Source organism: Microtus pennsylvanicus, chromosome 10 (assembly GCF_037038515.1).
Source record: "Microtus pennsylvanicus isolate mMicPen1 chromosome 10, mMicPen1.hap1, whole genome shotgun sequence".
NCBI classification, from domain to species: Eukaryota; Metazoa; Chordata; class Mammalia; order Rodentia; family Cricetidae; genus Microtus; species Microtus pennsylvanicus.
In genome coordinates, this window is record NC_134588.1 from 53132530 (window position 1) to 53146625 (window position 14096).

The 14096-nt window shown below is 42.7% G+C and overlaps 1 protein-coding gene across 1 annotated transcript; it reads left to right on the plus strand.

The window, feature by feature from the left end:
• Nucleotides 1–9552: 9552 nt before the first annotated feature.
• Mrps14 (mitochondrial ribosomal protein S14) lies at nt 9553–13228 on the plus strand. Its single transcript, XM_075988368.1, has 3 exons — nt 9553–9652; nt 10671–10829; nt 12791–13228. The coding sequence occupies exons 1-3, from the start codon at nt 9608–9610 to the stop codon at nt 12971–12973; spliced, it is 387 nt and encodes a 128-aa protein (XP_075844483.1). The 5' UTR covers nt 9553–9607; the 3' UTR covers nt 12974–13228.
• Nucleotides 13229–14096: the final 868 nt, after the last annotated feature.

Sequence of the window (14096 nt, forward strand, 5' to 3'; positions counted from 1 at the left end):
CAAATGGTAGAATGCTTGCTAGCATGTGCTTGATGCCTGCCACAAAAAGAAATAAGGAAGATAAAGTCCTGAGACTGGGAACCAGGGAGGCCAGGCTGCCAAACACCATGGACAGTATGTCAGTCCCATGTGCCCATGCGTCTGGGCCTGCCCTACATGGCCAACTTGCATGCTGTGTCCAGTGGCCCTGCAGGCGCAACAAGACAAGTGGAAAGAATTCCAAGGCCTCAAGTCAAGAAGACATTGAATACGTGGCTGGAAAATGAGACTCAGAAAGAAAAACCTCTTTACATGCATATTATCTGTAACCAATCAAAACAAATATGCCTGCTTCTCCTTGGAGCTACTGGGAAGAAAACTGAACATTTTTCCATGTTGCATGGGGATGCTAAGTGAAAAGTGACTGTTTTCTCCACTACTGTTGATTTAAAAAGTGCCAGTGTACACTGCTTTGTCTCCGTCCAGACACCAACTCTTATGAATAATATAACAATGAAAAGGCTTCTCACACGTTTGCTCCACTCAGAACTTGATTTTACCACAAGACAACCTTAAGTTCTACAGAAGCAAACTTTCTTTTCTCTTTATCAAACTCAAAGCAATAGTTCCATCCTAGAGGAAATGCTTTAGAACCTTATACTGTAGCAGGCTGGCTAAAAATGCATACATGGAACTGTGTCCATACAGGACATGTGCTGAACACTTAACTCTTATCTCAACTTTGCCATCTGCTCTTTACCCTCTTGGGTGACAGAAACTAGTGTGGACTAAACTGGTCTGAATGGAAAGGTTGGTTGAAAGAATGGCTTTGAGGGAAGCCACTTGATGGAAGAGTTGAAAAATGACAACCCCACTGTGGTCAGAGGTATTTGGGAGAACGCTGGGAAATCAGGGTTCTACTGTGATCATGAATATTACACCAAGGGCTTTAGATTTTATTTTGAGCAGTTACCTACCCAAAGCAAGCAGTGTTTTGAGATGATCACTCTGACAGTAGAAAAAGGTAGGTGCTAGTGTTAAGGAAATAACGGGTCAGGTAAAAATGGAGGAGGGTCTGGCATGGTGGCACACATCTGTAAAGTTTGGGAGGCAGGTGGAGGAAGTTACAAGTTTGAGCATTGTCTGATCTACATGGGGAGTTTAGAGCCAATACAAATTGAGAGCTTGTCTCAAAAACAAAACAACAAAAAAAGTGGATGAAAGACTAAAAGAGAAGAATAAAATACAGTTACTTTTAGTACAGACGAGAGTTGAAGACTTTCTGGACTCAGGACCAAGAATAGGAATAAAGGATATTAAAGACCTGCAGTATAACCAACAAGATGGGGATGGTCCCTTGGATGGGGTATCTTTAATTTTCACCTTCGTTCCCCAATTCATTTCCCAAAGTGGAATCCAAAATAAAGTTTTTTGAGCAAGTAATTAATGGGGATCAACCTGGTACAAAATTAAGGGATTAGGTCAGTGGGAAGAGAAAAAATGGAGAAGCAATACAAAGATGTCGTCATATCAACTTAGCCACGGCAGGTTATCATTGCTCAGTGTTTCTTGGGAACCTTCTGAGGAGCCCATACCATTGGTTTAGGGTATCTCCTCAATGTCAGTTCACTGGACATGGGAGCTGAGAGGAAGAGAGTGACAAACAGGCCCCTGGTACATTGGATGTCCAAACCAGCATCAGAAAAATCCATAGACAAGAACCGCGAGGTGCCTGAGCTAAACCCAAAGAGCCTTTTAATACAAGTGAACTAAACCAGTAATTGCTTGCTTAAAACTGGTCAACCAGGCAGTAGCTAGACTAAGCAGCAAAACGGAGAGAGTTCACAGTGGTGGCTAGCATTGTGTGAAAGAAAAGAAGCCAAAGCCACTGCTGTTCCTGGTGACGCTCTTAGTCAGTCATGGAGCGATTTAGAGGTATTGATCTCCACTGACGTTCATGTCAGGAACCCAAAGTCCTCTGTGAGATGACAGGAGCCCCACTGTTCTGACCTCCTCTGCTTCTCTATTTTTACTTAACTTCTCTGTCTTTACAAGTTAAGGCCTCTCCCACTTCGCAGCCTTTATATTTTTATATGTTATTCTTTCTGAGGCCCGGAATCTAGAAATCTCTGGGCTCAAACCCTCACACCCTTCAGATCTCCATTCAAATGTCATCAAAAGTCCTTCTCTCATCATAGCATCTAACAGACTCTTGCCACAAATCTCCTTCTCCCTCTGCAGCACCTCCACTTGACATATATTTCCTTGCGAATTGGCTCCCCCCTCTCTTTCAATAGAAGTAGGGGCATACACCAATCAAGAAAAGAAAAAAGAGCTACTGAGTTAGTTTTATGCACTATTCCCACTGTTCTGGTAAAAATGAGATGCATAAGCAATCACACATTATAAAATATGAATTGTGTAATCTCAGTGATTCTGCGTGCAATTAAAATGCTCACGCTTTGCATTGTGAGCTGGCATTGCATACTCTAGAAATGAGTGGCTCATGCCTGCTAATGGCTTAAAATTGAATTTAATGATTTCATTTTTCTTTATTAAACAGCAAATAAAAATCTGTGACAAGTTGGGAGTCTGGGAAAGAAAGGGAAATGCTTCGTGTTTAACTTCCTTTGACAGCACCTCCCTTGCAGTTTTATTGTGCGCAGGCCCCTACACATGGTACAGCTTCTTTTGCCTGCAAAGGCGGCAAATGAATCTCAGACATGATAGACATCTAATGATAGACAAGGTGTTATAATTTATTTGAAGTGCAGTTGAGGTTGGGGGTACATACACAGCAGAGACCTGTGGAATCTGCCAGGAGAGCCTGCTGTTCAACCTCAGATGTAATATTACTGCCATCCTGTGTCCAAAATGGCTCACCGCACTCAACTACAGGAGGCACTTACAGGCAAGAAAGCAAGAGAGGGCCCTTCAGACCACTGTACACCTACCCTCCCACTGCAGCCAAGCTAGTAAACCAATAGAACTTCTTTTGTTCTTCTGAGTCTAGCCTTTAATGGCTGGGCCCTCTCTATTGCCCAAACAGAATTATTATTTGGTGGAATTTAAATGAAGGCAGATACAAAATGAGAATAGTGGTTTCATCCATGGTCTACCTGTATACATCACTTTAGAGCTGGGATCAGTGTGTGTGTGTGTGTGTGTGTGTGTGTGTGTGTGTGTGCGTTCATGCCTATGCTGTGCCTTTCCATTTCCCTCCACATGTTCTTCTCATTCCCACTAGCCTCCTCTTTGATGTCTCCTCTGTTTGTCCAAGTCTAGTTCTTCTGAGTCCAAGCACACCCAGCTCTTGAGTGAAAGGCCTGGTTGGACCCCTATGCAAACGTCATCACTGTGAAGCACTGCAAGGGTGGATGGGAATGGGTCAGAGCCAAGGACTGGAGACTTCTCACAGCCACAGACAAGGGGTAAGAACAGCCCATGAGATCGCTCTCACAGTGTAACCGAGAGGCTGGTGCCAAGTTCATTCTGTTACTTCCTGGTTACAAAGTAAGAGAAATGAACAATTATTTAATTCTCCCTAGCCAGAGACAGTAAGGAAACCATGGATCCTGTATTAGGAGTGGATTCCAAGCCTACCCTTTGATATCACAGTGCTTGAAGGCAGACGAAGAGGGGCCAAAGGAAGAAGAGTGAGTGGATCTGCACTAAGGGTAAACGCGAGTGAAGCAAACATCCCTGACGTCTAACATCTTGCTGCTTTGGTCATGACTCTGACAGCCTGGTCCCTGGGGATAAACAAAGGCACCAGAAGTGACCCTTTCCTTTACCACTAAAAAAGACACTTTAGAAATATTTGGAGGGCTGGTGGGTTGGATGGCTCAGCAGTTAAGAGAGTTCCAAAGGAAAGGGTTTGATTCCCAGCACCCACATGGTGGTTCAAAACTATCTGTAACTCCAATCCCTAGAGATCTGATGTCTTCTTCTGGCCTCCATGGGCACCAGGCACACATAAATGCAGGCAAAACACTCGTACACATAAACTATAATAATAATAAAATGATTTTTAAAATATATATGGAAATGATGGATTTGGAAGATAAGAACTAGCTAGTATTTATAAATTAACCTCTGTATATATGTAGGTATTAAGGAAATATATGTAAATTATAAGGAATCTGGAAAAAATTTAGATCATAAAATTGCCAGTAATATGCATATATATGTGTGTATATTTGAAACACCTTAAACTGTTTTTGTGAGGTTCGTCCTTCTAAGTAGCTCAGACTTCTGTCTCAAAAGAAATACTGCTTTCATAGACTCTCAAAATGATAAACACCCCATAAAGTGCTTAAACTAATACTGTTTAAGATATTGGCTCACATGGTTCACAGCATGGTTATTCAAAGGGTAGAAGCCAATTACACTTCAACTGAGAGGAACAAAGTGTGGTATAACTAACTACCGGATGGCATCCAGCCCTGAAAAATTTGACATTCTTAGACCCCTACCCTCACCCCGCTGCACTCCCCTCTCTGCCAGCCTTATAGACCAGGCAGTGGTAACATACACCTTTAATCCCAGCAGCCACACTAGTTGCCAAAGAAACCGGGAAGTGCATGCCTTTAGTCCCAGTGATGCACACCTTCTGGTTCTGAGATCCCTGGAGGCAGGATCGCCATTTCGGACTGAGATTGAGATAAAAGCCAGTGGCTGGCTCTTTTGCTTTTCAGATCTTTATGTTGAAACCCAATTTCTACCTCTGAGTTTTATTAACCGTGCTTCACTGTGGTGATGGTCCAACAAGGTCCCCAAATGGGGCTGGAGAATGCTCAGTGGTTAAGATGACTGCTCTTCCAAAGAACCTGAGTGCAATTCCCAGCATCCACGTGATGTTTTACAAGGGTCTGTCCCTCTAGTTGCGGGTGATCTGATGCCTTCTTCTGGCCTCTGTGGTCGGCACTCGTGTTTGCTGTTTCTGAGACACAGTCTCATGTAGTCAACTGGTCTTGGACTTTGTTTAACTCAACTTTTGACCCTCTTCCCTTCATCTCCTGAGTGCTGGGATGACAGGCATGAGCCACCAGCCAAGTTTATGAAGTGTTGAGGCTCTAACCAGGGATCCCTCATATATCCTCACACAGCAAGCTCTCTACCAACTGAGCTACCTCCCTCTCCCCAATCTCTGTTCTTTATGAATTATCCAGTCTTAGGTATCCTATTATAGAAGTGTGAAGTAGACTAAAGCATCATGTATGTTTTTATTATACTTTTATAGTTACCAATGATGTTTAAAGGAACTCTCTGGAGTTTGGAGTGGAGTTTCCCAGAGAGCAGAAAGAGCAGGAAGTTCTGTGTCCCTTCTCTTATGTCTTAAGAGCCTTATACATTTCCTCTATTTGTCTGTGTATCCGTATCCCTTAATAATAAACTGATAAACAGTACCAAAAGCTTGTACATCATGAATACTTACTCTACAGGCCTGAGAGACTTTTCCATGTGCCACCAATTAGTCTTTGTCCTTTGTTGTTGTTGTGTTTGTTTGCTTATGCTTTTGTTCTTTTTGGACGGGGTTTCATTGTAGCCTATGACTTCAAACTCTCATTGTGGCCCATGATGGCTAGCCTTAAATTCCTGATCCTTCTGCCTCAGTCTCCCAAGAGCTGGGACTACAGCTATGCACTAGCATCCTTAGTTTAGTTTGCCATTTCCAACAAAGAAACCTATTAGATCTACCTGGCTCCTGGGGCTTGAAGTCTTTCTGGTCACTTGTTGGGAAGATCTGACCAAGGTCCTGTGCCTATCTCTAGACAGATATAATTCTCCTGACTGTTCTTTGGACACTGTAGAGATGACTTCTTGGCAATGTTCCTTGTCATACCATAATACAGGATAAAAACATAGCCTACAAGGGGGGGAGGAGATGTTTTCACAACTAGTTTTACACAAATAATGCTGATAAAGGTAGTAAGATCGCAGTTAGATGGCAGAGGGGTAGCCCAGCAAGTCCTCTCCAAAACGTGTCAGCATGTACTGCTGTCCAGAAAGGTATTCACCCAGTAAGACTACAGCGGTGCTATCAACAGCCAGCTCCAGACCAAGTTCCTGCAGAGATGTGGGGGTGACTGCCTGAGAACAAGATTGACAGGCAGACGTTTGAAGAAAGCTTGATCTCTAAATAACCTTTATATGGAAGCAAGGAAACTGGAGGCCCAGTTCTGTCTGGAAGGTTTTTGGCTTGTTTAGCAGCATTCACTATCATCCATGCATGGGAATTATGAAAAGATCCTCAAAAAAGCCTCCAAATCATTCAAGAACAGAGGGAGAAGATGCATTCTCCCCAGGCCTCCTCCTGGCAGACCCCACTAACAGACTTTTGAGCTGCTGGAGTTGCCGCAGAGGAGGCAGAGATGTGAGCAGCAGAAGGTAAACTAAAGAATTAAAAATCTCACTTCCACCTGGGATCTGTCTCTCCACTGGCTAAGGGCAAAGTGTCCCCAGTTCCTTTCCAGAGCAGCAGGCCCTTGTATCTGGTGCCAAAGGCACAGTGCCATTCATTCCCAGGACCACTTTCTACAATTCTACATCTGGAGTGACTTCTCGTCACTCGGCATTTACTTTGTGTTCCCAGCTTTAGCAGGACTCTGGAGTCTTCTGACTCATTTCTATGAGAGCACGATGATGCATTTATCTTTAAAAAAAACTCAAAGCCATTTAAAAATTAAGCATTTGGTTAGTCTGAGATAATGTTTATTTCACACCCACCACCCATCATTGGTTCTCTTCACTCACTGGGCCAGTTTCCTAGGTGGCTTCAGCCTTCAAGTCATATGGTAACTCAGCTACTCCCCCAAATTACCAAAAGGCTTTTCTCTGGGTGAAGGATGTATTGTCAGTGGTTTTGCTGAGGAATCTCCCACTTTTCAATAAATTGCCAATTTTATCAAAAAAAAATCTTAAGATTTAGCTCTGCTTCTTAGTTTCTCAAACTGAAAACTCACTAAAAAAAATAATGTATACTGTTATTATTAAACGTATTCCCAATTAAAGGAGTATCTAATTCAATTTCCAGTTATTTTCTTTGGAGATTTTTCTTTTATCATGAATTACCTTGAATTAATTATTGGGAAAATGTGGTATGTATTCATTGGACAAGTAAGTGAACCCAGTAGTTGGGTGTCAGTCATCAAAGACATGCATATTATTACTCCGCCTGATGTTTAATAGGCAGGTGCCATACGCATGTTAACTATAGTTTTGCTATAAATATAAAATTCTGATGGGAATAATCTTGTATGTTGTCAATCTTTAACTATACAGACAAACTGTGATGCACAGACAACATAGCTTGAACACTCACAGCATATTTAGTACACAGCACCTTAGGATTGGTTTGTAAAGTTGTGGCTTCTGGGTTAAACTTGCAAGTTCTAGCCAATATTTCCAACTCTTCCTTTATCTCTGTGTTCTTAGTATGGGACTTCTGATGTCCTTCATTCTTAGGGGATTGAAAGCACTGTACTTGGGAGAAAATTAAAAAATATACTATGGAAAAAAATGTATCAGTTAAAAGTTTAACTTTCAGAGATATTGTAAGTATGAATATTGGATTTGATCTTTCAGATTTGTTTTCTCGGCCTTTCAGGAATTCAATAATCTCACAGGTCTGTGCAATAATGGAATTTTATAAAACTCATTTTTTTATCCCATAGTCTTTAAGTGTGTCTGACTTTTATGCCCCTTCCAAAAAAACTTTGCTGAAATAGTAACACATCATTTAAACTCTGTTATAAGAGGAGCGGGTCCTTGGTTTCGTCCCGCCCAGCCCCGGCCGCCTGGCTAGCATATGCCTGAAATAACCACACAGAAATCTGTATTAACTAAATCACTGCCTTGCCCATTAGCTCTATCCTCTTATTGGCTCTTACATCTTAATTAACACATTTCTATTAAATCTGTGAATCACCACATAACTGTTCTAACCTACGTCTGTCTTGGGTTGGAGAATCATGGCATCTGCCTCTGCTCGTCTTCCCGGCATTCTGTTCTGTCTACTCCACCCACCTAATTTTCTGCCCTATCAAAAGGCCAAGGCAGTCTCTTTATTTAACCAATGAAAGTAACACATAGAGAGAAGACCCTCCTACACCAAAACTCTTCCTTTTTTCTTAATTGAAAATATTTTTTCATACAGTATATTCTGATCACGATTTTCCCTCCCTCAAGTCCTCCCAGATCTTCCCATCTATCTAATCCCAAACTCCGTCTTTCTGTCTCCCTTTGCAAAATAGGCATCTTAAAACAAGAAACAAGATAATAAAGAGTTTGCCGTATACCCATATCTAGAGATGACTGTAGATGACGCTCTGTAGGGAGGGAAGGGTCTTAGCAAGGGTTTGAGACAGACATCTGTCTGCTGCTGGTGGTCTAGGAAGATTTAGATCTTAGTGTGACAGGCAGGGTTCCTGTTGTCTCTTCCAGTCTGATGGTTTTAACCAGACTCTTCCTAGTCCATTAGAAATGTTCAATAAATTGGAACGCCTAAAGAAAAGGGTCTCCTTCATCAGGATGTTCTTGTGTAAACAGCTTGATAAGCGGTTCCTCACCGAATTAACACATAAGGAGTGAAGTAGGGGGCGTAGTCCCCAACCCCTAGCATCCATCCCAGACTCCCTGACCTGGGAGTTGCTTTGGTCTGGACTCCAAATCCCAGCATGCCAGGTCCTAACTCCTGACCCCTCCCCAAAGGAGGGTCAAGACCACTTCCACAGGATGTGGTGTTCCCCGCCCCCCTCGTTTGCCCTGAGAGCACAGGAATACCATTAAACCTGGATATTTTTTAATTTGGCTTGATTATGATTTTGCGTCGGCAGAGAGGAAAAATTCCTAACAAGGAGGATAACAGAACGTACCCTGTACCAGACTGAAAACAGGGGATTTTCAATGGCACACACATTCAGCGACAATAAAAGCTAAAACTGAAGTTTCTGCAGCCTAGCCATGGATGCAGCAATCCAAATCAGACCAAACCAAATTGAATTAGGAAAAGCCCAGGTTTAAGATAAGATGCACCTGGATGATTATCCAGCCCTCCCCAGAGAGTAGGGGGAGGGAAGAGACCTGAAACCCACGCATCGCGGCGGGCAGTTTAAATACCCTGTGGGCGTGGTCTTGAGCATCTCCGCGGGTGGAGCAGTGTTTGACCAGCTTTCTGAGACGAGGCACGATTTGGGGAGAGAGAGATGGGGTGACGGGACTTGAGGTGGAGCTTTCACAGGAACAAAAACGTATTTAACCTTAATACAGATGCAATGTGTATTAGAGCCCTAGACACGCAGACAGAAACTCTATCTGCGCCACTGCCATCATCATCTCCATTACCATTACAGCAGAAATGTAACTCGTGCCACAGCCGGAAACGTTTACGGAGACACCGAGGGCGCGCAGCCTCGCTACACCACCACTGCCAGAGTGGGCGGGCCGAGTGGATGGTTTGCCCAGGTTCCGTGAAATACCGCGAGAGCGCAAGTTCCGTACCTAGCCCCTCCCTCCATATAGGCTAAATCCCGCCCCGGGCCCGCCCTTTGAGGCACAGGCCCCACCCCTCGCCCAATCTGTTTCCGGCGTCGGAACGCGGCGGTGGTTGGCTGGCGAGTCGGGCAACATGGCGGCGTCCGTGCTGGGCTCGCTGCTGCGGACTTTCCGGCAGGTCAGGCGTTTGCCTTTCTCGCCAGCTCCTTTCTCTCCTGAGCCCCGTGTCCCGTGGGTTCCCCTGTACCTGTCAGCTGTAATGCGCCCGGAAAACCAATCCCAGGGCTCCTTCCATCCGCTTTCTCCTTCCGGCTTGGTTAGGAGAGGCCTAAGCGGCAAACGGGGGCCGTGATTGGAAAGCTAATTGCCTCGGGGTGTAAAGAACTGCGTGAAAATGGAAGGAAGCTGGCTGTCAGGACAACCAAAGAGTGTGGTGGCTTGGAAGCAGGTGGTGACAGAATTTCGAGTAGAGAGCAAGCTATTCCGCTAAAACTGAAAAGTGAATTAAAGAAAGGGCTGGAATTAGCTGTAGGCTTGAGGAGTGGCGGTGTTGTGATGCGGATAGAAACTGGGGAAAATGGCAAAGGAAATTGGAGAAGTCTTCGAGACAGTTTTACTAGACAGAGCTATCAACCAGCGGGAGACCTGAGTTGCCGCAGGAGAGGGTGTAGAGTGTAGTACAAATGCTGCTGAATGGACAGGTATGGTAGTGGAAGTTTGGAAAGTCTCTTCAGATTGCTTCTGATTTTATAGCTAAGGAACTTTGATGTCATCAGAACTTGAGGGTGTGGGTGCAGGGGACAATGATTTAAGAAAGAAGAACACTCCTCCAAATTGCCCTCGGATTTCCATGTATTGGAGTATGCACATGCACACACAAATAAATGTAATAAGTCGGGTTTTGGTTTTTTTAATATTAAGTCTTGGTCTGATGAGCTGGCTCAGTGGGTAAAATTCTTGCTACCAAGCCTGTCTAGGCCAATCCAAAGGCCCGTGTGGTGGAGAAGAGAACTGACTCATGAAAGCTGTCCTCTGACCTCCACACACATGCCCATCCCTGCACAAGCACACATGTGCCTGCATGTGTCAAACACATGTAATTTTTTTCATTGCTAAAAGTCATAAGCAGTGACTTGAAGGAAGTTTACATGGAAAAAAAGCTTGCATTATCCATGGTCCTTGTCTCTGTCTTTCAGATGATTCCTTCATCAGCGTCAAGTCAAGTTCGAAGTTACTATGTAGACTGGAAAATGTTGCGTGACGTGAAGAGACGGAAAATGGCTTATGAATATGCAGATGAGAGGCTTCGGATCAATTCGCTCAGAAAGAACACCATTTTGCCTAAAGAACTTCAGGTTAGCCAATTGAGTCCCTTTCTTTCAAAAAATTATTAATTGACATCATTTCAGATTCTTTTCGATGCTATTTTACTGCAACTTAGTATTAATGTAATTTCTGGAAAATAAGATCAAATTCTCAAGTCAACATGAACAGCCTTAAAACCAACTTTGGTAAGTTTAGGATAAAGAACAGCTGTTTACTCCTTCTTGGTTCTTCAGCTATTTCATTATACAGTCCCTAGAGGGTACTAGTGAGTGGTGACCACATAGAAACTGGAAGTATTCTGACACAAGGTCTCCCAACTTCATCCCTGTCTTTGAAACAACAAGGCATTTGGAGGTATTTCTAATGCACGGACTGTGTGTAAAACACATGGCATGTGGTTCTTCCTCAGGACTTACCCCCACTGAATTCATGCCTCTTCCATGTCCATGGTTAGGTGGTCTCCCATTTAGCCTTCCTTTCTTGTCATATACGTCTGGCTAAATAAAAGGCATCAACCCTGTTTGGTCTTCTGCATCATATGGTTTTACACTTAAGTGGTGACGGAGTACACGTAGGCTTGTAGGAAATTAGAAACTCAAGGCTACTTACCTCATAGAAACAAAACATTTATATAAACTGGCAGAATGATTTAGACTTTGTTATGTATTCTTCCCCTTCCCCCACACTTCAGGTTTTTCTTTTTTTTTTTTTTTTTGTCGTAGTTACGGTTTTAATTGTTGTGAGGTGACAACATTGCAATGCTTACTCTTAGGAAGGAAAACATTTAATTGAAATGGCGGATTACAGTTTCAGAGGTTTAGTCCTTTACCATGATGGTGAGAAGCATGGTGCCATTAAACTACCATATTTCACACATCAGATATATGAGCCAATTGTGGTTTGAAAAAAATGGCCTCCATAGACCCCATAGGGAGTGGCACTATTAAGAGGTATGGCCTTGTTGGAGGAAGTGTGTCACTAGGGTGAACTTTGATGCCTCGAAAGCTCAAGCTAAGCCTAGTGGCTCAGTGTCTCTTCCTGCTGCCTGTGGATCCAGATGTAGAGATCTTGGCTATCTCCCAAGCACCATGTCTGCCTGCATGCCACACTTCAGTTTTTCGAAGCAGGAATTCTCGGTACTTCTGGCTCTCCTGGAACTTGATCTGTAGGACAGGCTGACCTCTGCTTCCTGATCACTGGGATTAAACATGGCTGTTTATTGTCTTTTAAATCTCATCTGGTTTAAGTTAAAGACCAGAAAACTGAAATCCTATGGCCTTTCTGTTGGAGCTTTTACTACAGTGGCGTATCCACTTAAGAGAATAAAGAAGAGGGCCTTGGGCAGCTCAGCTCAAGACAGTGTTGATCATGGAAGCAGAGAGTAGAATGGTGACTGCCATGATGTGGGGCTCAGCAGGGTTCCAAAGCAACACAGAGAAACCCTGTCTCAAAAAACCAAAACAAAATTTAAAAAAAAGATAATGGAATTCCAGCACACTCAACAAAACTAACACCAAGGAGACTGACATATTAATGACACTTGGAACAGTGTGGGTGATCTCCCAAGCATATTGTTGAATAAAAAAGCCAAAAAAAGAATGAATAGAAAGAGGTTATATGAGCATATTACATACAATCTACAACAGGGAAATGTGACCTTACTGTGTTAGTGAACCTGGTAGCTGTTAGCCAGTGTCCCAAGAAGGGAGACACAGATAAAGCCTTTGGGTGCTGATAGTGTCATTTTATAAATCAGTGCTGGCTACTCAGTGTATGTGTGTATGTTGTTTATAAACATACACTGAACTTTGTCATTATGGTCTCTGGGTTCTTCTTGTTTTAATTTTTAAAATTATCTTGGAAAAACATCAAACATTTCTGGTTTTTCTTACTCAAGGCTTAATACCACATCCAGTGTTTGCCTAAGATTCTAGCCCATCCTTCCTCTGCTTTAGGCCCTGAGTTGTGATCTATTCTGATTTTTCCCTAGGAAATAGCTAGTGAAGAGATTGCTGCCCTTCCACGGGATAGCTGTCCTGTGAGAATCCGAAATCGCTGTGTTATGACATCCCGTCCACGTGGTGTAAAGCGTCGCTGGAGGCTTAGTCGCATTGTCTTCCGCCACTTAGCTGACCATGGGCTACTTTCTGGAGTTCAGCGAGCAATATGGTAAATCAGTTTCAGAGCCTACTCAGCTGCCCAGGAAGCCAATCCTGGCAAAAGAGACTTTACTAATAGACTAAACCCTAGTTTTTATAGGGTCTAATATGTTTAACTTACCTGATACTGTCTACAGTTAAATTACTTTTAGATTTTTAAATGAAGAAATATGATTTCTGTCATTGAAACATCTTTCCTCTTAACTTTACAATAGGCATATTACTCCCATACAAGGTATAAGAGTGAAATAAAAATATTTTCTGCGGAAGTATGTTGTTTTCCTTCAAGTTTGATGTTTAGTAACAAAATAACATAGTTTAATAGTGATTTCACAAAACATTGTTATAGACGTCCCATCTAATTGACAAGTTGCTTTTCTGTGGCATTGTAGCACTAGGCTAATTTCCTTGGCCTACAGTTACTCTGACTTTTGGAATGATGGATGGAGAGCTAAAGAGGATTTTTAGATTAGATTATAGTGTCACGTTTGTGTGACAGTGAATAAGAGAACTACTAAGTAGTTTTTTGTTTCATCTTTTTAAAGTATTTATTTGTATAGAGTTGTTTTATCTGCATGTAATTCTGTCTTCCGTGTGTGCCTGGTACTCAGAGGCCAGATGAGGGAATTGGATCCCAAATTATAAACAGTTGGGAATTAAACTCCAATCCTCTGGAAGAGTAGCCTGTGTTCTTAACCACTGAGCCATCTCTCTCGCTCCTAATTGCCCAACTTTTAATGCTTATATTAATCAGTGAGTTCAGATAGGGCTAGCCTGATCTTTGCAGTTAAAGCTCACCTTTGCCAGTGACTTACATATTTTACTGTGACTGTTACCCTGATCTTGTTAAGGATTGTAGTTATTTTCTAATTCTGTCTACTCTAGCAGCTTCTCTTTTTCCTTGTAGAGAACTATCCCTATTAACAATTATGGAACAGAAAAAAAAAATTGGAATTATGTGTACAAAGAATTGCGAACAAATATTAACAGGATTTAACTTTGGTCCATTTCTGCTATTAATTTATAGAAACATTTCTCACCATTCTGGAGAGTAGCAAGTCCTGATCAAAGGGCCAGTCTATTTGGTGGTGAATAAGAGCTTGACTTGTCAGAGGATGCAAAAGGGATGATCGCAAT